This window comes from Cricetulus griseus, chromosome 8 (assembly GCF_003668045.3).
Source record: "Cricetulus griseus strain 17A/GY chromosome 8, alternate assembly CriGri-PICRH-1.0, whole genome shotgun sequence".
Classification (NCBI taxonomy): domain Eukaryota; kingdom Metazoa; phylum Chordata; class Mammalia; order Rodentia; family Cricetidae; genus Cricetulus; species Cricetulus griseus.
In genome coordinates this window covers 14,700,447-14,727,480 of record NC_048601.1, presented here as the reverse complement: position 1 = coordinate 14,727,480, position 27,034 = coordinate 14,700,447, and the positions used below count along the sequence as shown (strand labels likewise).

General features: G+C 46.7%; 1 protein-coding gene across 3 annotated transcripts in view; it reads left to right on the top strand.

Moving 5' to 3' along the window:
- Positions 1-25,620, top strand: part of Etv6 (ETS variant transcription factor 6) — a 236,640-nt gene extending 211,020 nt beyond the window's left edge. For 2 of the 3 annotated variants that reach the window (XM_027429868.2, XM_027429867.2), the window contains exons 5-8: positions 597-1,142; positions 16,028-16,170; positions 17,381-17,481; positions 21,752-25,620. In XM_027429868.2, the coding sequence (XP_027285669.1) occupies positions 597-1,142; positions 16,028-16,170; positions 17,381-17,481; positions 21,752-21,857 (896 nt within the window). In that variant the 3' untranslated portion in view covers positions 21,858-25,620. The remainder of the gene's footprint in view (positions 1-596; positions 1,143-16,027; positions 16,171-17,380; positions 17,482-21,751) is intronic. The other variant, XM_035448458.1, reaches the window with a different exon arrangement.
- The last annotated feature ends 1,414 nt before the right edge of the window (positions 25,621-27,034 follow it).

The following is a 27,034-nucleotide window of genomic DNA, read 5'->3' as shown; positions in this document are numbered from 1 at the left end:
TGTGCCCTGGATCTATGTGACACAAAGTGCTGTCATAGGTACGGATTTTAGAACCTTATTCTAACCCTTTACCCATTGGCCACATGGTGTGGGGTAGGTTGCCTGTGACTCAGTTTTATCATCTGTGAAATAGGAATAATAGGTATCTCCCTCCAAGTTTTAAATAATAACACCCAGTACCTAGAATAGTCATCAGTAATTGCCGTTATTATCACCAGTAACAACAACCTCTGGAGATGGAGAAAATGAAAATGTAAGCGCACCAGAGCGTCTGGAAAAGGAACCGTAAAAACCCTCCACCTTTGTAAGAACCCTCCACCTCTGAACCCTGCACTGACAAGTCTGGCGAGGATGAGACAAAGAAAGGAATGGCTCCCCGTGTTTACCAGGCACTAACAGACATTGGATGGAATGTTGATGGGCATTCCTTGCTTGTCTGGGGTAGGAAAGTGATGTCAAGTATGTTTTGTGTGAGCAAACAGAAAGAAAGACAGGGAATCTGGGTTGGAGGGGCTCCATGCACCAGTAGAGCAATTGTGAGGTCACAGGGCCGCAGGTTTACCGGGATCTGTGATTGTCTCTCCTTTTGCCCACAGATAACTGTGTCCAGAGGACGTCCAGGCCACCTGCAGAGAGTGTGCACCACAACCCTCCCACCATTGAACTCTTACACCGCCCCAGGTCACCCATCACCACAAACCACAGGCCTTCTCCTGACCCCGAGCAGCGGCCCCTGCGGTCCCCTCTGGACAACATGATCCGCCGTCTCTCTCCTGCGGAGAGGGCCCAGGGGCCAAGGCTCCAGCAGGAAAACAACCACCAGGAATCCTACCCCCTGTCAGTGTCTCCTATGGAGAATAATCACTGCCCACCATCCTCGGAGTCCAACCCGAAGCCCTCCAGCCCCTGGCAGGAGAGCACACGAGTGATCCAGCTGATGCCCAGCCCCATCATGCACCCTTTGATCCTGAACCCCCGGCACTCGGTGGATTTCAAACAGTCCCGGCTCTCCGAAGACGGGATGCACAGGGAAGGGAAGCCCATCAACCTGTCTCATCGGGAGGACCTGGCTTACATGAACCACATCATGGTGTCCGTGTCCCCGCCTGAAGAGCACGCCATGCCCATTGGGAGAATAGCAGGTGAGTGAGCTCAGCCCTCTCACCAGGCAGCGAGGCTCGCACCACTCCCCGTGTAATGCTGAATGCGGTATAATGCTGAATGCGCCGGCAGAGGTCTGGGGAGGACAAGCGGTGCTTCTGCCTGCCTGAGACAGAGTCCCTAATGGCCTGGTTAATGAGCCACTGGGAAGGGAGGAGTTAATGAGCCTCAGAAATGGTAAGGAAGGAATGTCCTCCATCCAGCTCACAAGGAGAGTCACCTCAGAATCACGGCCAAGTGAAAACATTTAAAATCAAAGGTTTACGAGTGCTCTAATGGCCCCAGCCTGGAGTTTCCAGGTGCTAATGAATGGCCAGACACAGCGCAAAGAACCTTTGTCTGGGATCAGTGCCTCTAATTCTGTCCTAAGGACAGTGACTCAATGCTGCTTTCCCCTTGGGAAAGGAGGTGGACTTGGGACCGGGCGGGGTATTAGTAGGCAGATGTTGCTAGTCATTTAGACCGAGAAAACCCACTCCCAGATTCTTTCAGTTATGTTGGCAAGCGCAAATGGCTCTCCCAGCAAGAAACCATGGAGGATAGGTAAGAATCCACCAATTAGAATTCTGCTAGCCTGCCCACAGTTTGCATGGGATTCTCCAGAAGGCCTGTGCGAGTTTGGAAAGGTGAAGTCTTTTTGTAGAGGGAGTCTCTCCCTTCATGAGACATCATGAGCGATGTATGCTGTACATCGTGGAGTTAACACAGGCATCGTCTCCCTTGTAGACGGGAGAAGGGCATGTGAATACCACTGAGGTACCGGGCAGAACGCTCCGAGTTTTACTTCACATTCATGCCGTGTGCAGGCGTCCATTGAGGGCCTTGTGTACAGCAGAGTAATGAGGTGCTGAGGGAGCAAAGCAGAAGCTCTGTTTGGACTGGAGGAGCCAGGAGGCTTCACAATGGGTGGAGGGAACAGTAAGTGGCTGTTTCCCCGGAGTTAGGACAGAGACCTGTTCAGGGGACAGGAATAGATGTTGGTGTGGCCGCTGCCCACCCATAGGTGGCAGTTCCCGGCAAAAGGCCTGCTTCACCTCTGCCTTGACTTTTTGTCTCTTTGGGTTTTTTGTTTAAATCATTGGCTTCCAGATTTTTTTTTCTTGGCCCCTGAGTACACCTCCACTGTTGCCTCAGTTTTATTGGCTGTGAATAATTTACATCAAAGATGTTGAATTAAGAAAATAAAATGGAGAGGCCGGGGAGATAGCTTGGTCAGTAGAACGCTGTGTAGGCTGCAGTCCCCAGGGGTGTGGCATGCACTTGCAATCCCAGTGCCAGGGGGATAGAGACATGCATTTTCTTGGGACTTGCTGGCCAGCAAGCCTAGTCTAGTCTACTTGGCCAGCTCCAGACCAGTGAGAGACTGACCCTTTCTCAAAAGACAAGGTAGACAGCACCTGAGGAGCGACACCCAAGATTGTTGTTCTTTGGTCCACAAATATACACACCCACACACACACGCACACACACACACACACACACACACACACACACACACACAGAGAGAGAGAACAAAAGAAAATGGGTACTAAAAGCATGGCTCAGTGGCAGAATGCTTGTCCGTCATTCAAAAAACGCCAAGGTTTGATTTTCAGAACCACAAAAGCAACAGTAAAATGACAACTATCTATGACTTGCTTGTTTAAAGAAAAAAAAAAACTGTGAAACTTAGAGTGTGCTTAGGATTAAATTCAAAACAGCCCTGCAGGTTTAGTGGTGGGGCAGTGTGAGATAGGCAGTAAAATGGGGTTAGCCATGAGGTATTTGGTTATCTGTGTGAGTGGAGACATGGGGTTCATATCGTTGTTCTATTTATACATGAGATTTGCTTTAATGATAAAGAAACTGCAATACTGGTGGTCAGGGGGCAAAAAAAGGAAAACTCTTACGGAAACGTGTGAATTTTCTCAGACAACTGGAGGAAAAGGCTGAGGCAAGAACGGCTGAGTGATGGAAACTTAGCTGCATACTATCTTGGCTCTTTCCCTGCATGGTGTTCTCAGATCCTGGTGCTTGTGTATAACTCCTGGGGCAGCCCTTGGAGGTTGAATCCCTTTGATGTACATGGGTCATTTGCACAGGGGAAACCACAAAGAAGATCCAGCTCCAAAGACACCAAGGCTTTCTCCAAGGTCAGATGAGGTTGGGTGTCCTTGCTGTCCCTTGGCTGTTGTCTGCAGTACTGTCCTTGAGGGCCTGGCTGCCTTATCAAGGTTTTCCATGTCTGCCTTCATCTCACCACAGAGTTCTTGAGAATCTTAAGATAAGCATGTAAGTCCAGAAACACAACATACACAAGAGGAGGGGGGAGGGGGAGGGGAGAAGGGGGGGAGGGAATTGTTTAGACTCGCAGAGTCCCTTCCCCTTGAAAGGTGCACATCTGTCTCATTGAATTCTACCACTACCTTTAAAACCATGTACTCAGACATGAGTGGTGTAATGAGCATAGGCTCATCAGTTAAGATGCAGCTGGAGATCGATCTAGTCAGTCTCACAAAGACAGAGTACCACATCTGTCTCTCATTTGTGGGCCTTCGACTTCATGTATATACTTAAACTCATATAGGTACAGGCATGACAGTATAAGAAACTGTAGGGTAACAAAGGAAATGATCAGGAAGGGGGAAGAAAATGCAGGTAGCAGGTGGTATGGTGGGCCATGCTCAAGTACATTATATGCTTTCGTGAAAGTGGCCTTATGCCACCTGGTGCAATACAAATAAAGGAAACCTCGTGGAATATTCAGTCAAGTGATGAACCTTGGTATCCACAGATGCTTTGTCTTGAGAACACTTCAAGCTGGTCTCTGCTTTTCCTTGGCTCTAGGAAGACAGAACGTTCTAGAAGATAATCTTAAGGCCAGATCTTCCAGAGACAACGCATTCTTTCCTACAGTATGATTGAGTTCCCATACAAATATGTGTTCATTTGAGTTATAATCTTTGTAAATACTGTAAAATTTCTAAGTAATTCCAGGTGAAGCCTTTTAACTGGCAGGCATTGCCTTTCTCAGGGGTAAAATGCGGGATCAGGTGGGGGTCTCTTCCTGCTCTGCAATCTGACAGTGAGTCTTGATCCTCCAGCCCTCTGCAGAGGTGACTGACAGCCCCACACTCCTTTGCCCCTTTGGAGGGTGCCCCTACCTGTCTCCCTCAACCCTCTGTCTATCTGGACTCCTAAGATCTTAGTAAAAGCGAATCTGTTTATTGAAGGTCTACTTCTGTGAGTTGCTGCCGTTTATACTGTAAGGTTCTGCCTCCTGAGCAGCCATGGACGCCCTTAGATGTCTGCAAAGCTGCTGTTAGATGAGAAAACATAGTTCCTTGGAGCCCTTTAATTGAGCACAGCACAGGAAGAAATGAAAGTGCTGCCAAGTGTCACCCTGATGAGTAACTTAGCTGGAGGGTGTAGACAGAAACACTACTTGCCAATGTGGAGCAAACCACAAGTCCAGATTCTCACCGTTCAGATATGATTGGCTTGGGGGTAGGAGGAGGTAGGCATCCAGACACCTAAAAAAGAGGGCTCTGAACTTCGCTCTTGCAGGGTGGGAGTTCCCAGAGGCATAAGACTCAGTCTTTGACATGAGAGAGCCGCGTACATTCACTATAAAAGTGGAGGTCCAGGCTGCCTTTCAGATCAGCTTAGAAGGATGCTCAAGGGGCAGGGTGTGGAGGATCCGCCTTTAACCCCAGCACTCGGGAGGCAGAGGCAGACAGATCTCTATGGGCTCATGACCAGCCTGGTTAACATAGTGAGACCTCGTCTCAAAATACAATTTTTTAATAATTAAATAAAAATACCGCTTAAAATAGGGCGAGTAAAGAAAAGGAGGCCATTCTAGTTGGAGAAAACGAGATTGAAAGACCCGTGTTCTCTCCTATTTCCAGTAGAGACATGAGGCCATGAGCTCAAGTCTGTGAGATGATTGAAAAATCACTTTTATACAAACTCTTCTGAAAAAGAAAATTGATGGATTAAATACAAGTTAAGTCTATTTAAATATAACGTGATTTTTATTTTGAAAATTACATGTTGGGGTGCTGGGAGTGTACCTCAGAGGTAGCATGTCTATATAACATGTACAAGACTAGTTTAAGAAGTCAGAAAATTGCTGGTAGAACATTTCACAGGACAGATTCCTGGGTCCTGTTTGTGTTGACCTGTCCATGGTTTGTATAACATTAGGCTTCTTTCCTTCCGTATTTCCCACTGTCTGCCTGTCTTCAGGAAGGGTTTGGGGAAGCTAGTGGGAAGTATCTGTCAGTCTCCTCCAACTTTTTCCCACATACGGAAGAAGGCTTGTGGTCTGCTTCCAGCCAGTGAGTTTGTGCATTGGCCACAAGTACCTAGCTATAGGCTGATGATATTGACATAGCATGGTGCTGGGCATAAGTTCCCAGTATGTATAGTAGCCCCCACCCTTTAGCTGCAGATCCAGTTATATTACATGGAAAATTCTGGAAATTGACTATTTTAAATAATTCACTTTGAAGTGGCATTGCAACTGCAATCTTTAATTACTGATTACTTTGTTGGTGTCCTGTATGTAATTGATGAAGCAAACACCATCCTAGGCATGCACATATAAGAAAAAATAACCCTGTATGTTGAGTGTGTATTGATTCAGAACCATGGTTCCAGGGATCCACTGCAGGTCTTGGAAAGTGTCCCCTGTGGATGGATGTGCACCATGTTGTCTGGTTTGGAGTCCCTTCTTAGGACTAGATGAGTTCACTAGAAGTGCCTTCCCGGGTAGACTGAGATCAGTAATGCAGCCTCAAGCCTGTGTCCCCATCCCACCTCAAGTACTGTTTCCTTCTACCCAAAGAGTCCCAACAAGGGTTGGAAGCCTTGGCCAGCTCCAGACACCACCTGATTTTCTAAATGAGTTTATTGGGGACAGCTACGCTTTTATTAAATGATTGTCTATGTCTGCTTTCAAACCACAACCCAAGCACGAATACAGTTGAGTTGCTCCCTAGAGCCTATGGCCACAAATTCTTAAATATTTACCAATTGGCCTGTACATAGAAAGTGGGGTGCCCCGAACTCCCTGTCACTGTTCCCATGAACAGTCAGCATGCTGAGAACCTCAGACATGATGTAGGCTGAGGAAGCACAGCCTTGCTGGCAAGGAAACACTTGCCTTTAGGTGAAGAGGCATGTCAGAGGCACGGGAAAAGAACAATACCAAATGATGTAACCGAGTGGACAAGCTCAGGACTGCAGGCTGTGGTTGGAGAACAATACAGAGCAATTGCAATAGCATCATTCACATAAAATAAAATACAGCTCAGTAACAAGAGTCTTTGCACATTTCTATTTGTAGTCACACGTTTGTCCATTTATTTAAAAATTATCCTGTATTTTCTATGTGTGAGACTTTGTTCTAGGTGAAAAACTCAGGGCTGCCTTGAACTTCTGGTCCTCCTGCCTCAACTTCCTTAGATCTGGGATTGCTGGTAGACACCATCTCATTGGGCTCAGATGAATCGTGTGTGTGTGTGTGTGTGTGTGTGTGTGTGTGTGTGTGTGTGTGTGTGTGTGTGTGTGTGTGTGTGTATATATATGTATTTGGTTTTTTGAGACAGGGTTTCTCTGTATTGTTTTGGAGCCTGTCCTAGAACTCGCTCTGTAGACCAGGCTGACCTTGAACTCACAGAGACCACCTGCCCCTGCCTCCCGAGTGCTGGGATTAAAAGTGTGTGCCACCAACACCCAACCCTTTTAAAATATTTTAAATTAAGTCATTTTGATTTTCTCTTAAGTATATTTTCCTTTTGTCCCTTCCTTGTCCGTAATCTAAATATCTGCCAAGAACAAGTTCACTGGTAATTTGACATTTGTCTTATATTCCACTGTTTGTTTGTTTGTTTGTTTGTTTGTTTGTTTGAGACAGGGCAGCCCATGCTGTCCTCAGCCCTCTGCATGCTGAGTTTATAGGCCTGAACCACCACCTCCAGCGTCATTGGCTACACAAGGGTGGGGATTTTAGCCAAAGCCCCTGACCCACAATGGCCGAGTGTGTCCTTTCTTGTGTGTATCTCACACCTTTTGCTGCAGTCTCCCAATCTTGTAAGACTTGAACTTCTTTCAGGCCGCCATTGGTCAGTTGGATTATTGATCCCACAGCCAACTAAGACTTAGAATTCCCTCCCATTTCAGGATCCGCTCACTCCCAGCTCCCCACTAACAGACTTCACGGCAGTCTTTCAGGTCCTTAGATCTATAGGGGGCTTGAAGAAATGCTTACCTGCAAGAGTCCATTTTTAACATAAGCAAGAAGATTCTGACTGGGGAGCCATGAGCCTCCTATTGCGCTCATCACGGGCCCAAAGAATGTACTTTCATGATTTGACTTAATTCACTGGAAGAGTTATTTGTTCACAGAAGCTCAACTCAGAAAGTCTCCAGAGGGAAAAAAGGGGAGATACGGGAGAGAACCCTAAAATTATGGGTCATTTGGGGCTAGTATGGAAACCTCATCAGTAGAAGTTCCCTAAAATACATACATATGTGAAAGCTGTCTAAGTGAAATTACCAAAATAATGGAGGGGACCTAGTTCCAGTTGGCCATCTTTTGTCACCAAATGAAGCTTCTATCTAGTACCAGGATTGGGTTAGACCTAATTGAGTTCTTGGCACAAGTGGTCCCATGAGAATCCCCCAACAACCCAGGCTGGTGCCAAGACTCTGGATTGTTCTCCATACACTGGCCCCCATTGCTGAAGATAACAGACACTCATTGAGTAAGAAGAAGTCAAGCTGGTGTCTCAGCCCTCACCCCTGTGTGCTAGCGTCTTTAGCACAGCAAGGTACTCTTCAGGCTACCAAAAGAGAAATGTAAGCACTCAGCCAGCCACAAACCCAGGACAATGGTGCCCTGCCTTTAAGATTTAACTGAAGGCCCATTCCACAAAACCAATACCTGACACCGCTTGAGTGACCAAAAATCAGAGACTAGCTAGCCCACGGATGATAAAATACTACCGGTCTTTAAAAAAACTAAGTAGCAATAAATAAAATGACTGCTGATGACATTCTACTATACTCATTGATCAGAGCCTTGCTCAGCCGTCATCAGAGAACAGCCAGATGGAAGCAATAGAGAGACCACAGCCAAACTATATGTGGAGTGACAGACCTTAGGACACTCAGCCCTAGACGGAATGTCTCCATCAAATCCCTCCCCTTAGAGCTCAGGGAACCCACCCCCTACCCCCAGCCTTTGCAGCAGAGGAGGTGAAAAGAGTATAAGAGCCCGAGGGGATGATAAACACCAAGAAAACAAGACCCTCCGAGTCAACAGAATAATACACAAATGAACTCACAGACCGAGGCAGCCTGCACAGGTCTGCAGCAGGACCTCTGCATATATAGTATGGCGTCCTGTTTAGTGTTTTTATGGGATTCCTGAGTGTGTGAATGAGTGGGTCCCTGATTTTTGTGCTTTGTCTTGGTCTCTTTTACTTCTGTTTGTTTGTTCGTTTTGTCCAATTCCAACATGTTAAATTTTGTTTTATCTTATTTTAGTATTATCTCCTGGAAGCCTGTTTGTTTTCTAAAGAGAGTCAGAAAGGGGGATGGATCTGGATGGGCAGGAAGATGGGGAGAAATGGAAGAGTGGGGGTGTGTGATCAGGATTTATGTGAGGAAAACAAATCTACTTTCAATAAAAGTGGGGAAAGAAAAGAAAACTTAGGGACAGCGGTGGGAGGCCTGGCCTCCGAGACCCCGGGGCAGTAGAGGACACACACTGTACTCCAGCCGCCCATTTGCCTTCTCCATTTCTTTCCCAGAAATTTGGAGTGTGAGGAACTTCAAATGAGACTTTGGATTTTTTCCCCCTTTGTAGATGAGCCTCGGGAGTAGCCTTCAAGACCAAAAATAAATAAAATAAAAAGTCATAAAAATGAGGGGACAAATCATTCCCCAGCTTTAATGTCTGGTATGAGTTCAGAGGACAGGGTTGTGGGATGTTTCTATCAGCCAGAGGATCCCATGGAAAGAGCAACCCTCTTCTGCACCATCTCAGGGACTGAGCCTCTGAAGCCCTCAGCTCTCTCTTGGTAAGAGCTAGTCTAAAGAGCCAGGGCATCCCCAGGAAAGCAGGATAGATCTGTGTTTTCGCCTGGACTTTGCTGTTAGCAGAATGGAATGCAGTTCTTGGGTACCAGATAAGGGCTTACTACTCCAGGCTTGTCTCCTTTGTTATATGTAACACTGGGACACTGCCTGTTTCTGAGCAGTTTTGATTGATAGTAAAACAACAGGGGAGTATATCGCACAAGTGGCTTAGTGCCCACAGCTCAGCGTCCCTTCTCTGCTCACTGCGGAGCTGTCAACCTAGCTCACTGTGGGTCAAAGAGTGAGGAGCACTTGGCGGAGCACCCCAGGCCCAGCCAGCACAGGGCTCTATCCCGTGCTGACACCAGCACTGGCAGGTGGCAAGGTATCAAGTGATGCAAACCCACAAAGCGACAAAATGCAACCCTCCAAATTCACGCCCCCACTTCCTTCGGGATTTGTGTCTGTGTCCTCTGTCCCCTACATTTTGCCTGGTGTCCCTTTTAGAGGAGTGAGCGGGGCAGGGGGGCGGGGGGACCATTCACTCTATCTGGAATGTTCCAAGTGGTTCTGACTTCTCACATTCTGGCTGAGGCTCTGCACTCTGTTTTCAGTATGAAATCAAAGAGTTCTAGAGAGAAGGAATGTTCTGGGTGGTGTTTTGAAAAGAAAAAAAAAAAAAAGAATAGCAACAGCACAATGACTGAGGGCAAATGGGGCTTGGGAAGATGGGAAATTTTCATTTATTTAAGTCTCTGAGTGCCTGTTACCCCATGGTCCCTCCTCTCTGCTGTCCCTGAATATAAATCCAGAGGCTGAAGCCACCTGTACAAAGCAATGACAAGATACTGCTAGGCTCTGCTGCAGGCTGCATCCCCATGAGGTGTCAGTTTGAGTTCAGAGTCCCTTCTTCCTGCTGCATAACTAACCAAAGGGGGAGGAGCCCTCTTGTTTGCAGCCACAGGAAGCCTAGCAGCATCAGGGTTGTTCCCGGTGTCTGTCCCCACCACACACCCCCAAGCATGCCACTGTGCGCCCACGGTTTCTGTTTTCCTGCACCACAGCAAAGAATAAGCAGTTGTAAGCACATGTCTGCATATCGGCACACAGTTGGCAGCGCTGGGTTTGTAGACTCTACTTCTGGGCAACAGCTGACAGAGCCCAGAAGGAGGGAAGAGTGTCTGGATGACAGATGGTCCCCTTCATGCCCTAACCTGTGTTCCTGTGAGCAGAGCACCCCAACTTCCATACTCTTGACATTTAGGCCAAAGAGTGCTTTGCCATTCGGACTTGTCCTGTGCAGCCTTAGCCAAAAACACCTCCATCCATCCCAGCTATAACAACTGGAAGTGTGTCTGGACTTTGCCAGATTCCCCTTAGGATGGAAAATTCACCCCTCAGCTCAGAACAGTGACTGTCCCAAGTTAGCTGGCACTTTGCTGAACGTTGAATAGACTTAGCAGTTTTGAGATCATCAGTTTTTGAAACTTAACCAGAGACACTCATCTTTGTCCCATGCATGGGTAATGTATACTTAAACCCGTGGTACTGACAGGGTTCACAGACTGTCACTTAAAATTATATTTGAGCCAGTAAAACAACATAAAATAACTTTCTTAGAAACTTTCTGGTAAGTTAAATTATTCTCCATTGTTGCACATTCCCTGTGTCTATAATTTGACCTGCCTACTCATAATTTTTAAACATTGGTTTCTTTCTAACGGTGATTTTTTTATTTTATTTTTTTTAGAAGCCATATCGGCTATGTGTGAATTGCCGGTCTTTCTACAGTCTCTGTTCTGTGAGTTTATACAATGTCTCTAGTAGGAGACAGACGTGGGAGTAAAATGTTTCTCCCTAACCACAGGAAGGGATTTGTACAATGCTTCTCAGAGGCGGATGACCGGGTACCTCACCCATCAGGAAACAGGGAACTGTTCCTGCAGTTGGAAAGTAGCTTTATCTGAGATAATCCATTCCATAAACTTCCTCTTACAGAAGAGATGACCCAACTGATGGCCATTTCTTAAAAATACTTGAATGTCCTTATATGGAAAAAAAGACCCTTGTCTTAGTTTCTTTCCCCTTTGCTCTGAAGAAACACTCTGACAAAAGCAATTTGAAAAGAGAAAGGGTTTATTCTGGCTCAGGGCTCAAGGGAAAGCACATCATGGTGGGAAGTGAAGGTGGAGGAGGGCTCGAAGCAGCTGGTTGCATCACATCTAGGATCAGGGAACAGAAAGGAATGAAAGCGTTTTTGGTGCTTGGCTCTCTTTCTCTGCTCATGTAGTCCAGGAGCCCACTTAGGGGATAGCACCACCCACAGTGGGCAGGTCTTCCCATCTCAGTTAACTCGATTGAGACAATCCTCATACACATGCCCAGAGGTCCATCTTCCAGGTGACTCCATATTCTGTCAAGCTGACACTTAACACTCGCCACCATCTCTTTAAATAACTTGTGTTTGAAAAATAATATGCATGCATGTTCAATTCATGGGCCTGTGTTTTTAGAATTTAGTGGAACTTATTTATTGTATTGCAACATTTTTACCATCGATCAAAGTACATCTGTACAAACATGGAGTATCTAGAAAATCTCAGGTGGTCTCTGCTAATAGTATCCAGAAGCTCTGGAGAACAAGGAGAGGTGCCTTTTACTTAAGAAATATTGGAAACAGAAATAAGTCAGCTTATACTTCAGTAGTAAATAAGAGAGAACATGGCTGTGTGGTCAGACAGTTATTTTTATCATCTAGGTATAATTTTTTTAAAGAAACAGAAATCAATAGTGTTATAAAAGCCACTTGCACTCTGAGCTTGAAGCAACTGCTTTCTGCCATGAAATTCCCCTGCTGCTTCCGTTAGCAGCTGAGTAATTCAGAGTGTCTTGAATGTCAATGTTTTTATTACGCAGCTAATGTTGGCTTTGCTGGATTAAATGTCACTTAAAGTGATCAATTGGAAGCTTGTTTGGGGTTACTTTCGAATTTATGAAAGGGAAAAAAAAGTTGCAATATACAAATGTTCTTGAAGCGTACAAGTGAAGCCTGTTGTCTGGCCAGCCCTGCCCCACAGTGGCCATCTATTGGGCACATCATGCATTCACGTTCTGGAACCCAATGTGATGCCTGAGAAAAGACTAGCATGAAATCCGGGGCTGGGTAAACCTTTAGCTGAAGAAATAATCCGAGGGACACTGTATAGTTTTAGGATACTAGGAATGTGCCATGATACTAAAAGAAAGAGGGTGAAATAGGAAATCCCTGTGCAGGTGGGGATGGAGGTCAGAAGAGCCGGCCATTCTAAGTTTGGACTCTGCCGGAGGACTGGAGCCCAGAGAACAGTGGTTACCTTTTGTTAACCTTAGTACCATGGACACACTAGATCCAGGCTTGGAGATGTACACCTGTGATCCTATTACTGGGTAAATGAAGGCAGGAGGATTCTGGGACATACTGGCCAATCAGTCTACCTAATCAGTGGGTTTCGGGTTCAATGGAAGACCGTGTTTTAAAATATATAGTGGGTGGCAATTGAAAATGCAAGGGTGATTTCTGACCTGTGTGTGTGTGCGCACACACACACACACACACACACACACACACTTGTTACCACTCGGGTATGCAGAAGGGGACTGTGTGCACACCTTTGCTTCTCCTCACTGAATGGCATTTTATGTGAAAGTGCTTGGTTCGGGGAGACGTTTTCCAGTTGGGTGAGACTATAGAAAATTCAAATGTGCCTGCCATTTGCCATTTGTGGCACCAAACCCGGACAAGGGAGCCACAGCTCTGGTCTTGTCTTAGTCCATTCGGGCTTCTGAAACAGAATGTCACAAGATGACTTATGAACGGTGGGAATTAGCCAAATGTGGTGCTGTGTTCCTGTCATCTCAGCCCTCAGAGGAAAAAGCAGGAAGTGGCCGAGAGGAGAGAGGGGAAGGACAAAGAAAGGAGATGTCTCACAGACAGAGCAGCAGCAGCTCTGAGACCACTGTTGAGTGCGCTTTCTCCTCAGTAGATAATGTCTTCTTGCAGTGTCCTCACAGATAGCTATGAAAGGGATCTCTTTTTTTTTATCATTTTTAATTGAATTAGAAACAAGATTGATTTACATGACGATCCCAGTGCCCTTCTCTCTCCCTTACTCCTCTACCACCTCCCCAACTAAAACCCTACCTATCACATGTCCTTTCTTCTAATCTACACCTGACTCAGCCTTTCTGCTCCCTCATGACCTCTGCATCCTTCCTCTTCTTCCCTTCTCATTCTCATAGCTCCCTCCCCCCTCTTCCCGTGCTCTCAATTTGCTCAGGGGATCTTGACCCTTTCCCTTTCTCCAGGGGACAAAGTTTGTCTCTTTTAGGGTCCTCCTTGTTTATTAGCTTCTCTGGCAGTGTGGATTGTAGGCTGGTAATCCTTTACTCTATGTCTAAAATCCACATATGAGTGAGTACAGATCATATTTGTCTTTTTGGGATTGGGTTACCTCGCTCAGAATGGTTTCTTCTAGTTCCATCCATTTTCCTGCAAATTTCAAGATTCCATTGTTTTTTTTCTACTGAGTAGTACTCCATTGTGTAAATGCACCACATTTTCTCTATCCATTCTTCGGTTGAGGGGCATCTAGGCTGCTTCCAGTTTCTGGCTATTACAAACAATGCTGCTATGAACATGGTTGAACAGATGACTTTGTTGTATGAATGTGCTTCTTTGGGGTATACGCCTAGGAATAGAATTGCTGGATCTTGTGGTAGACTCATTCCCATTTTCTTGAGGAGTAGCCATACTGATTTCCAAAGTAGCTGTACAAGTTGGCACTCCCACCAGCGTTGGAGAAGTGTTCCGAAAGGGATCTTTTATAGCTGTCTTTTCCAAAGGCACTAACAGGGGCTGAAAAGCTGGGGAGGAGTGCGTGTTCTTCTTGCAAAGACCCCAGGTTCGGTTCCCAGCACCCACATGGCAGCTCACAACCATCTGTAACTCTGATTCTGGGGGATCCAATGCCTCTGGGCATCTCCTGGCCTCTCTGGGATCCTGCATGCATGAAATGTAGTTATTCACACAGGTAAATACACATACACATCAATAAATAAGAAGTGCATTCAGTCATTGGTCTGCTGTTAATAGCCATCTGGTTAACCTCCTGGAACCATGCAGTAAGTGTTGGGAAAAGGCGCCGTCTACTTTTAGCCAGTGCCAGTCCAACATCAGCAGTACCTGGAAGGTGCGTGTCTGCCTCTGCTTAACCTATTGGGCTGAGCTGGAGAACAGACTAGGTACCTTTACAACATGGACTCAGAAAGCCAGGGATCCAGAGCCAAAACCCTGGGCTGAGCACAGTGCTGGGTCATCTGCTGTATGTTTGCTGCCTGACCACATAATCGGGTACCAGTTCTGCACATGAGAAATGACTTTCTTACACCAAATTCCTTTCCACCATGATTCCCTTATGATAAAGCAACTTGAAAGACCTCCAAAGGATGATTTAATGAGAATACTTGTATTTCTTTTTTAAGATGCTAGCCACAGTCCCCATAGCCAACATCCCCAAGCCACACAGTTTTTCATTTCCCGTCGTTTTTTTTTTTTTTCATTTATTGCTTTCTTTTCAGCCCCTGTCTTCCTCTAGCCATTCAGCATCTCCTGCCAACTACAGAATAATCTTTAAACCCTAATCTCTTAACTTTTTATCACACTGTTCTCATTAGAACGTCGAGATTTTTCTTTCTGGGCTCGGGGAAATGAGTCAGTGGGTAAAGTGTTTGCCATGTAAGCATGGAGACCTGATAGTGACCCCCCAAGACTCACATAAGAAGCCAGATATGAAAGTGCCTATCTGCAAACCCAGCTCTGGGGAGACAGAGGCAGGAGGATTTCTGGAGCTTGAGGACCAGCCAATCTAGATTCCTGTTCATTGAGAGACCTTGTCTCAAAAATAAAACGAATGAATGAATAACAGATGAAGAGGCTGGAGAGAGCACTAAGTGGGTGTTTGCTGTGCAAACAAGAAGACCCAAGTTTGAATCCCTAGCATCATGTGAAAGTCAGACATAGCCATACATGGCTGTGGCCCCAGAATTCAGGGAGGATAGTGGGTATTGATAGAGCCTAAGAGCTTGCTGGCCAGCCATCCTATCCAAAACACAGGTTCAGTGAGACCCTGGCTCAAGGCAGGAAGGTGGAGAATGATAGGTGAAGATACCCAGTGTCTGCTTGCTTCCTAGTGTGTACACGTATGCTACATACTCTGGCTTCCTAGCGTGTACAAGTATGCCCATACACCACACACACTACCCCAGGAGAAGTTTTAAAAGCCATAAGATAAAGAATGATTGGGGAAGACACTTGTATCAACCTCTGGCTCCCACAGACAGACAGACAGATGCATGCACGCTCACATACACACTTGAAGACTCTCTTTCCACCATTTGTCCTTCTAACCATTTTGTAGCCCGCTGTCAAAACCTATTTATTCATTTGCAGGTTCAGCCTGGTTCCTCATCCATCAGATGGGCTAGCTCAACTTCAAGCTTTGTCACGGCTTGAACAAGCCTTTTTCTCCTCCTTGGTCCTCATATAGAGGCAGTGGCCTCAGTCAGCATCGAGTCTCCCTGGGTCAGAGGTCAAACAGGAGCTCACAGGCTCTCTCTAGACCCATCTCATCTGTGAAATGGGGAAATAAGACAGTCAGTCAAAACCAGGCCCAAGCTGTGGTTACAAGCCCCTTTTCTGAATCTTGTGACTGCCTCCATAAAAATCCTTGTCAACAGCACTCTCCCTTTTCCTCTGTAGACTGTAGACTGCTTTGGGATTATGTCTATCAGTTGCTCTCCGACAGCCGGTACGAAAACTTCATCCGATGGGAAGACAAGGAATCCAAAATATTCCGGATAGTGGATCCCAATGGACTGGCTCGCCTGTGGGGAAACCATAAGGTAAAAAGGCCAAATGTTTGTTGGGAAAGCTGGTGCCAAAATAGTCTTCATCCCCGAGTTGGAGGGTAACTGTCTTTTCTGCCTCCCAAGTCTGCCCATGATTATTTGGTTTGTTCCTTACTGGACAAACAATTAGGTAGTTGTGAAGGAAGGAAATGATTAAAAATGCCTTTTTCCATGTGCTACCTTATCCAGCGCCCATTAACTCAGCCAAGCTCAGTTCAGTAGACTGTGTTCCCCCTCCACCCCTGCCCTGCAGCGCCACTCCCCTTGACCTGGACCTGCCACCCCTGTTGTCCTTAGGTACTGGGGAATAGGGAAGTAGTGAGAGCTGTATGACTCACAGGGGACCTTTGGGAAGTGTCACTTCTGTCCCCATCAGTTGGAAACTCCCCTTTACACAAAAGTCCATTTCTGCATGGAAAACACGTTCTGATTATAAAACAGCCCCTTTACGAGCAAGAGGTGCAAAAAGTCTGCCCCCACAGTTTTCCAAAGTAGGAAGAGGAAGTGGAATTCAAAACATAGTCCTTTATAGTGAGGAAGACGTTTAAATGTGCAGATATGAAAAGGAGAGAACTGTGGCCAGGCCAGTTGACACGTCAGGAGACCTAGGACCAAGCTGGGGGTGTGGGGGGACAGTGAGGTGGCACAGATGAGCCTCAAGCTTCTTAAGAAGGCAGCCTGAGCCCTTTCCCAGCTGAGAAAGACCAGCTAAGGGCCGTGGACAAATATGTTGAGCACCCATAAACAGACATCTGAGAGCATGAGTCACTGAGGGACCTTCTGGGCACTGCCCATCAACAATGATGACCAGGGACAAGTGTGAAAAAGTCATTGCAACAAAAAAGAAACTGTAGGTGATGCGGGCCACGAAGGACGGGCCACCTGTCTCCCACCCATGATAGAGGAAGCTAGGAACCGTCTCAGGAGAAGGAAATGAACGCAGTCCCAGTGGGATGCGCTAGGTTGGTTAGCTCTTAAAGGGGGCAGTTCTGTTTAGGAGGGGCCCTCGGCCACAGTGGCTGAGAGGCTGTGAGGCAGCAGAAAGTGGTTGACTGACCAGCAAGTGGAGTTCCCAGGCCGGTGAGGCCATGTGGAGTGGCGACTCAACTGCCTTTATTTTAATAGCTGCCTGGTGCCTTTTCTGTGGTTCATTTCATTGTGTCTTTGTGCTTCCCCCCTCTCCCTTCCTCCTTTGAACAAACAGAACAGAACAAACATGACCTATGAGAAAATGTCCAGAGCGCTGCGCCACTACTACAAACTAAACATTATCAGGAAGGAGCCCGGACAAAGGCTTTTGTTCAGGTAGCACTTCCTCTTTTCCCTTTCCTTCTTTTGGGAGGATATGATTTTCTTTACATAAGAGGGAGGAGGGAGACGGTTAAGAACTCTGACATGCGTAGCTGAGACCCAAAGCCATTATTGCAGATACTGGCAATTGGAAACCGGGTGCTGCTTTGTTAGGATTTAAGGTTTAAAAAAAAAAAATCATTCCTTTTGCTTAAGTCTGTCCTATATGAAAGCCAAAGCTAAGTGAATTCTGACTCACGTTTAAAATAACATAGTGACCAAATAGCGCTGTCAGACACCAGAGTCTGGTGGAGTTAAGGGAGCAATCAGAAGAACTATTGTTGATCACAGAATGAAGGATTAAACTGCGGCTTCCAGGTCACCAAACCTGGAAGCTGCTTTGACAAGCTTCAGGTCATGACCCATAGTGAGTCACTGTGTGGGTGTCATTGGTCAGCAACGGCCTGTTTTTTTGTTTGTTTGTTTGTTTGTTTTTTGTTTTCTTTTAAATGAAATAGACAATCAATATGGTGGAGTTGGAAATACCAAATTATAGCTCGTCAAGAAGAGTGACGAGCTAATTCATAATGATTTTGTTTACATGTATGTATTCATATGTGTGCACATGCATATACAGCCCCGGGGGCAACCTCTGATGCCATTTCTCATGACCTATGCACCTTGGTTTTTGAGATGAGGCTCACTGGCTTGGGCTTGCTAAGGACCTCCAGGGATCTACCTATCACTACCTCCCAGCAGTTGGGATTACTAAACATATGCCACTGTGTCCCCTTCTGTGTGGGTGGGAACTGAACTCTTGCTGGCCTGACAGGTGCCTCGAATTGTACGTCTTGCAAATGCATCCTGGCTAGAGAGGCGTGAAGGCCACTGCAATAGGTAGCCCTCCCCTTTTCTGATTCCCCTTAGCTAATGGTTTCCAGCTGTTTCGGTTACCATGGAGCTTGTGATTCCCAGAAGTAGAATAGAAGGAAAGGTCTAAAGGGCCACTGAGGTTGGCATAGGTGGAACCCTGACACCATTGGTCACTGACAGGGTGGGGGGAGGAAGCAGGATCGGCGAGCAGAGAGGACCTCGGGTTATAGGTTTGGGCCAATAGGACAGAAAGAGCAGCAGATGGGGCTGCCTGGAGATGTGGGTTTAGAACCATCCGTGTATAGGTAGGAAACGGCCACTGCGTGTGAGCAGTGCTGTCTCAGCAGGAGAGCAAGTAAGCCAGCCGTTAGCACTGAGATGGAGTGGAGAACGGTAACAACCACACTCATCTTCAAAAGAACAGGAGAATGCTGCTGAGGAAACCCAGCAGAAAAGAATAAATACAGAAGAGCCCTCCCTGCCTCTGGCTCAGTTCACACCTTTCCTTCATCCTTCACCCCAAATTTTCAGCTCCCCGTTCTTTTGTCCTAGATGACTGGATTCCCACTGCACTCAACTTTTGTCACCTCAGTCATTAGTCTTAAATGTAGCTCTGAATACTGTCCTGGAATTTCAGAGATTCTTGTATGATGCTCCCACTAACCGCATATTAGCGCCTCAGACATGGTTTCTGCAAGGCGGGTGTCGGCGGCTGAGGAATCCCACCCAGAACGCTCTGTTCTCGTCAGTTAACCACCACTGGTTTAACTAATCTCGGAGCTGGCGTCATCTCTGATTCTTTCTATAGCCAGGTCGGTTACTGAGCTGCTCTGTCTACTGGCTCTGCAGCACTGTCCCTGTCCACTTCTGTGTTTGTTGAGGGCCCGAAGCCTGGCAGCTGCAGTTCCCAGGGTATGCAGCTAGCCTGCCTCAGGTTGAAGTCTGTGACAAGCGTATTCATGAGGTATATGACAGAAAGGGAGTAGCATTCCAGTTCCTCTGCCAGGCATGTGTATCCCCTTAATTTTTCACATATGCACACCTTCGAGGCTACATCCAGTTGACTATTACAGGGCCCTCTGAAATGCTCAGTCAGACATAGACACCCTTTTCCACCAACTCCTGAGTTGCCTTTCCTCCAGCACACTGTAATGTCCATTTTTAATAGTATGTATGGGGCTGGAAAGGTTAAGAGCAGTTAAGAGCGGTTAGTGCTTTTGTAAAAGCCCCAGGTTCCGTTCCCAGCACCCACGTGATGGCTCACACCTACTTGTAACTCCATTGCCAGGGTATCCGGTGCTCTCTTCTGGCCTCTTCAGGCTCCTGCATGCACAGGGCACACATAAACTCAGGCAGGACATATACATATATAAAAATAAATCTTTAAAACAGCCTTAGTAATTGTGAATAGTATAGCATAATAACATGTGTGGAGGCTGGAGAGATGGCTCAGTGGTTAAGATCACTGGCTGTTCTTCCAGAGGACCTGAGTTCAATTCCCAGCACCCACATGGCCGCTCACAACTGTCCATGACTCCAGTTCTGGGGGATCAGACAACCTCACCCAGACACACATGCAGGCAAAACACCATTTGCATCTAAAATTAAAAATAAATAATCTTAAAACAAAAATATGCGTGAAGCGTTCCTCACCACAAGTAAACCGTAACTCCTAGGAGATGAGCCTTCTGATCTATTTAACCTTGTGTATAAATTAGGGAGAGTTTCAATAAGTGTTTATTGACTGTCCTGGTATGGAATATCAGAGTGGCCTGAAGAAGGGGCAGTTCTGAAAGCCGAATCCAGTGTGAACTGTAAAGTTGGCCTGGATCTTTAGCAACTTCAGGTGTTGAGGGAGAAGTTTTAGCAAGAAGATGGAAGTAGAGACAAGCAGCAGGCACTGTGATGTGCACTGCCCAGGGAACTTAGCAGTCTCCAGCAGAAAGGAGTGTCGGTAGACGAGGCAGGTCCCCTAACATCCAGTGAGGGGCTCTGAGCACGAGAAAGGGAGCGTGCTATTAGAGCGGAAGCCAAACTGCACAAAACGATGGCTTATTAGTCCATGACTCCCCTGTAATCCACGGAAGGCAGGGCATGGTCGGTATGTTTCAGGATGTTTAGGTAGACTGCAGTGTGGACTTGTACCGATAAGCACCTCTGGAAGGGATCCAGAAGGTTCCAGATCAGAACAATGTTGAAAATTTGCAAAAGGGCACAAGCCATGGTTTCTGTCAGGACTAGCGGGCAGGAGTGGTGAGTTAACGGAAGTGAACAGTGGGAAAGTAAGTGTTTCGGTGGGGGTAATGGCAGATGGATCAAAGACTGCATCTCTGACCTGGTGGGATGATGAGAGGAAACGTGTTTGAAGGTTGTTCATAGGCTTGGGGCAGGGCATAGGAAGAGGGGAAAGTGTCGACTGCGGAGTCGTCGTCCGTCCCCCGCCATCCAGGAAAAGATGGGACATTTGCAACCAAGCTTCCTCCCTGCACTGTGCAAACAATAGTCAGAACATGACATTGGTGCTATTCCAAGTGACACACAGTGACTAAGAATGTGAGGCTTGCTGCACACTCCAGCTACAACAGAAGGGGGCGTGCTAAAGGGAAGTCCTTTCTGACAGTTCAGATAGATGGTGGACACAGATCCTTCTCGCTTTCCTGATTTTCAGAGACCTCCCTCCCTAAGCTGCCCGTTGGTAAAAAGTATCCAGTTAACATCTAATAGCATCCCTTGAGTTCAAGTCAAGTTTTGAATACTATTCCCTGAGTCCTCAGACTGGAGTGGGAGCAGATGTAGAACTCTGGTGGGTCTTTATAAAAGTCTAACTCAGGGATGAAGAGAAGGCTCCACCGGGCAAGCATAAGGACCTGAGTTCAAGTCCCCAGCACTCAGACAAAGCCAGATGAGACTGTGCACACACCTGTAACCCCAGCTCTGTGGAGAGCAGAGACAGGTGGGTCACCAGGCCTGGCTGGCCCCCAGTCGTCTCATAGGACTAAGGCAGAAAGTGACAGGGTGGCATACCTGATGTCCTGTTGGTCCTCTGCACAGTGGGGTTCATCCACACGTGTGTACATACACCACACACATAATCTTTAAAGCTAAGAAACAGACAATAAGTAGTACCCAGGTTCTGACCTACAATCCAGCAGTAAGGCACCAAACCAGCAATAACACACCCCTATCTCCAAAAGGAGCTGTCTTCTCATAGTCCCCTCAACTTGTCATGGTCATCTTGTCACCTTTCAGAAGGGTAAGAAAGGAACCTTTCCCTAATCTATGCCGAGGTAGCACCGGTGTGTAGGTTCAGTGGGTCCCCAGCTCCGTGTTATGTTGCTCTGGGGGTTGGAGTGGAGAGGGAGGGTATCTTTGGGAATAGACTCTTCTGACGCTTTCATTTCCTGCTCCAAAGGTTCATGAAAACCCCAGATGAAATCATGAGCGGCCGGACAGACCGTCTAGAGCACCTCGAGTCTCAGGAGCTAGATGAACAATCGTACCAAGAGGACGAATGCTAAGGGGACCCACCACGGCCTCACCGGCTGGCCAAAATGAACCCTGCGCACAGGGACCATTAGAGGTGTGATGGAGCTGGGTGTGGCTAAGAAGGAAGAGGCCCAGGAATGGCAGGAACACTTCTCTCGCAGACCGAGAGGGACCCAGAGCACCTTAGACAAACCACCCAGCAATGGCGGGGCTGGAATTCTGGCAGAGGGCACAAGCCTGAGACTCACATGTCACACTTGCTTCTCCTTTGGACCTCTTGTCTGTAACGCCTCACCCCACCCCGCACCTGCTGTTAGTCCCATGGTGTTTCTGGTTTTGTTTTTGGGGGTTTTGTTTTTTGTTTTTAAGAACATGCAGTTTGACTATTCATCGTTCATACAGGGGAAGACATCACATGTTGTTTTCCTATGGAAATATATCTATTATATATCTATTTTTTTTATTTTTATTTTTGCAAATCTCCCGAAGTACAGCCAGCTCAGCTGGTCAGGAAAGAGACTTGCAGAAGGGATCAGGCCCCTCTTTTTCCTGCCACACAGATCAGGTTTGTCCTGTTGCAGTCGGGTCTTGGATGAGAAGAAAAAAGAAAAGATACTTGCAAAACATGAAAGAGGTCTCCGTCTCCGTCTCCCTCTCGCCCCCCTTCTCTCACTCATTCTACCCCTCCTTCTGCCTCCTCTGCCTGCTGTTCAATGTCACATGCCTTTTAGCAGACCTGGCCTCACTAGCACCTAAAGTAAACATTGGCCCAGCTGTTCTGGGCCATCAGCACACAGCCAGTGGCCTTGGGCATCTGAGGGAGGCCAAACACCTCATAAATGCTGCTGTATTCCAGAAAGATCAGTGGGAGGTCTGGTCATAAGATAGGCCAGAGGCTGGACAAATGATGTGGAGGGCCCTGGCATTTTGGGATTATCCTGGAAATGCTGCAAAGTGGGAAAATACGAGAAGCTCACACAGGCCTAGTGCTCCAGGAACTAGGCAGAGCTTCTCTGCTGTGAGGAACAAGTTGTGAAGGCTGGTGAGAAAGCAGAGTGGTCAGTTTCATTGCCACCACCCCCACTCCAAGCCCCAGCCTTTTTTTGTTTTTCCTTGCTGGTCCTTACTGAACATAGACCACACATAAGGGAGGACTCTGGAGTGCAGACTTAGCACAGCCGGTCTTTGCTCAACCGGCACAAGACAGGAAATCCCTCAGATTCATTCATTTCTCCTCCTGTCATTGCTGTATTTCAAGAAGATGTATTTGTGGCTTTTTTTTTTCACCTTGGCATAAAGTCCGTAGTATCTTCCAAGATGAGGGTAATACTATGCCTTAGGACTTTTGATAGCAGAGATTTTTAGACAGCTGTTTTAGTGGGGGTTTGGGGTTTTGTTGTTTTGTTTTGTTGGTGTTTCAAGACATGGTTTCTCTGTAGCTACTGAAATTTGCTTTATAGACCAGCTGGCTTCGAACTCAAAGATCTGTCTGCCTCTGCCTCCCAAGTTCTGGGATTAAAGATGTGCACCACCATGCCCAGCTTTCTCCCCCACTCCTTTTTAGCCATCTAAAGATACTCTTTAAACTATAGTGTTTTTAAACGCAGATGGTGAGGCCTGCCTTATAAACCACCCCTTGTCTTTCCTTTGTCTCTTCCACACCATTAAGTGAGCGTCTCCCAGCCCTCCTGGGGATATGTGTGCCCAACCAGAAGCAGTACACAGGTGAAGCTGCCAGAGCAGAGCCACCCTCCAACCAACTGTTCCTGTGCGGGGCACATAGAGGCTAGGAATAGACAGGCATTTCTCTTTGGGCCTTACTTACTCACCAGACATCAGCTCACAGATGTGTAGATGGACCGTAGTTCACAGACACTGGAATTGAGCTGACCGGGCTGCTTTAGTCTTGCAGTGACTCCCGAGTGCCTCCCCCATCTGCCTTCAAAGAGGTCAGTGACCTTCTGGGTGAGAGGTTTGGACTTAGTGTTCATGGGTGGTGATGGGACTCACATGCCGTGTTTCTTGAAGCAGGGTATACTTTTTTCCCTTGACCTCTAAAATGACTGGTACCTATCTCAAGTGGGGAGATTAAGCCAAATTCTTATGTTCTATGAGTCCCTGGGTTGAGCTAGAGAGAGAGGGTGGCAGGTTTTGGTTTTGGTTTTGACAGAGGTCCTGTGTATGACTGAAATGAGAGACACCTCGTTCTGGCCGCTTTGCTCACGTGTAAAACCCAGTCTCTATCTGCCCAAAGAATCTTCCAGATAAACTGTGGAAGGAAATTCCTTTGTTCCCTGAGGAGTATGTAAGGCTCAGGACGACAGCTTCCGACACTGACATTAGATATGCCCATGACGGTGCCACCTTTATTTCCTGCCTGGTATTCACAGTGATGATTTTACTTTGGTTCTCTTAACTGCAAAAGTCCTCATTTGTTTTTGGAGAGAAGGCCTGGCCAGTGTTGTCACCAGGATTGCAGTACTCAGGGTACAGATTCAGTCACTCACACCTTGGAGAGAACGCCACTACAGGGGCTCTTTGGTTTTGGGGGGTTTTGTTTGTTTGTTTGGTTGGTTTTTTCCATCCACCGTGATTTCTATCTCAACAGTAAGTTCAAGAGGTGATGGAACTAAACTAAAAGCTCATGTGTCAGATGAGTAGGTGGCCTTTTCTGTGGCTCTCCTGGGTTGGGTCAGGGAAGGAATTTGCAAGACAGCATTGCTGTGAGAAGGGTGGGCATTGTCACTTAGGTCCTGGAATTCTCTGTCCTGTGTCCTTGGCCAGGCTGTCTTCAGGTCTCCATCAGAAAAAAACAGTGCTAGCTGGTGAGATATTGACAGTAACTTCTCTCAGATCCTCTTGAGCCAAAGCAACTTGGTGACCACCAAACATAGTGTCACTCATGTTCCATATCTCCCCCCACTTTTTTTTTTGAAAAGAGTCTTCATAAGAAAAGAACAGGACAGTGTACAGGCTGATGGGGTTTTCCCCCTTTCCCTAGCACATTCAAAACCCTCTGGTCCAGCATCTTTTCACACTAATACCTTGTCCAGATAAGAATGTCACTTCAGCTGACATCTAGATGGCTAGGAGAGGACTGAGTGGCCACTATGTCTCCAGGATCCAACCATAAATGCATTTTGGCACATCCACTGTTGTTGGCAGAAGGGAACCTGAGAGAGGTCATGTCACTTACCCTGGGAGCAGACAGCGTGACATGAACAGAATCAGGATCGGGCTCCAACCTAAGTGCTTAGAATCCAGTTAGAAAGTAATACAGGTTTAAACCCCCACTGGATCCATCCCCAGCAAAGAAACTAAAGATGCAAAGGGTGGCTTTCACTGCCCAGTCACTCGGTGCTAGCTGGAGCTCAGCCTGCTCCTCTTCTGACCAGAAACCTAAATTGAGTGACTCAGGAAGGCCAGTAGGGCAGGAACACAGAGGAACAGCCAGGAGTCCTGCCCATCAACAAGGCACAGGGAACTAACCCAGTACTCTTTTGGCCCCATCTGCATCAACACTAAACAGCTGCAAACTCCCTGCCTCTCCCCCTCGCAAGTGAACACTCTCCTGAAGATTGCCCTTTGCAACTGCACCCACCTGCAAGCCAGATGAATCTAGAATGAATTTTTGTTGTTGTTTAGTTTCTAATCTCTTGTTTATGAGGTGTGGGGTTTATAAGGGACTGAATCAAATGAATGTAACAAAAAAGAAAAAAAAAAACAAAAAAAAAATGCCTTTTCTCAGGGCCAGTGAGTTGCAAATAATTTTTAAAGAAAAACCTATAATTACATCATCTCAATAAATTTTTTATAAAAAAAAATAAAAGTTCCAAGTCTCTGTTTTTAATAATATGAAATGGAATCAGACAGGCAAGGTACTCTAGTGATGTCAATCCTGTACTCAATTATGGAATAAAGTGCAGTCCCAGTTTCTCCTGGCAGGAAGCCGCCATAGCCCAGGAGTCTACAGGCAGGCTTTAGACAAGAGACCCCAGGAAGGTCACAGCAGATGGCTACTCCAAGCTGCTGCCTCAGGTGGAAAAATCTGCCCAAAGGAACTCCAATCAGATGTGCCAAGGATGTACCAGGTCACTAAGCACTCGGGTAATAGCAGGGATTAAGTAACCCTGGTTGGGTCGGCACCTCCAAGGTAGTAGAGACATAAGTGTGGGGGTAGCTTCCTTGGCTGAGCCCCGGACTTCAGAATCCTGGACGGTCACCATACAGCCTGGGCACTCAATATCTCTGCCATACTGGTGGGGTCACCAACTGAGATTTCAAACTCAAACAACATAGCAGGCTGTGACGGAGCACAACTGTAAACCGAGCCCACAGAAGGTGGAGGCAGGAGGATTGGGAGCTCAATGTCAGCCTCAGCTAATAGCAAGTTTGAAGGCAGCCTGGGTTTCATGAGATCTTGTCTCAAAAAACAAACGGCAGCTCAAACATAATGGTCACCACTACTATCTATCCACCATCACAATTGGAAGAGGTTCAGACCAAGTGAAAGGAGGCAAACGGCATTGCTTGGCAGCTGTTCAGACAGTAGGTTTAAAACACAGCACAGGAGTTTAAAACTGATCTCATAGTATGTTAGATGGTTTCTCTCTTCACATTGTTTCCCAGGTGTCCCTAGGCTGGGATGTTTAAACTACCTCATCAGAACACTTGATCCAGTAAAGTTTAAGAGGCAGTTTTGGGGGGGGGGCGCTACAGTGCCTTTGAAACTAAAATTTCTGATCATTCCCAATTTGAATCATATGGGGATTCCTAGCCATGCAGATTATCAGTTGGGATCCTATAAATTCAATCAAAAGCTTTGGGGTGGAGCTTCCAAATATGCGTCCAGGTCTCCAGGTGATGCTGCTGTGCGCTAAGGTTTGGCACTCCTCGTTGCTTTGTTCATCATGCTACAAAGGAGCCCCCCAGCATCAGAAGTGATGGTGGTTTATTTGCACTATGTGTTTTCACAGAGATAGGCATGCCACATGTTTAAACAGACGTGGACTGCAGAATGAGGCCAGGCAGACCCACAGTCATATAGGAAGTCGGCACGCTCCATCCAAACCTCATAAGCCATCAACCTGCTGTAAAGATGACAGTCTGAAACGGCAACTGAACAGGTGACCTGCCCTTGCAAATTGCATAGCGATTTATCTACTGAGGCCCACTTAATCTAAACCACCTGCCCAACCACCCTAATCTA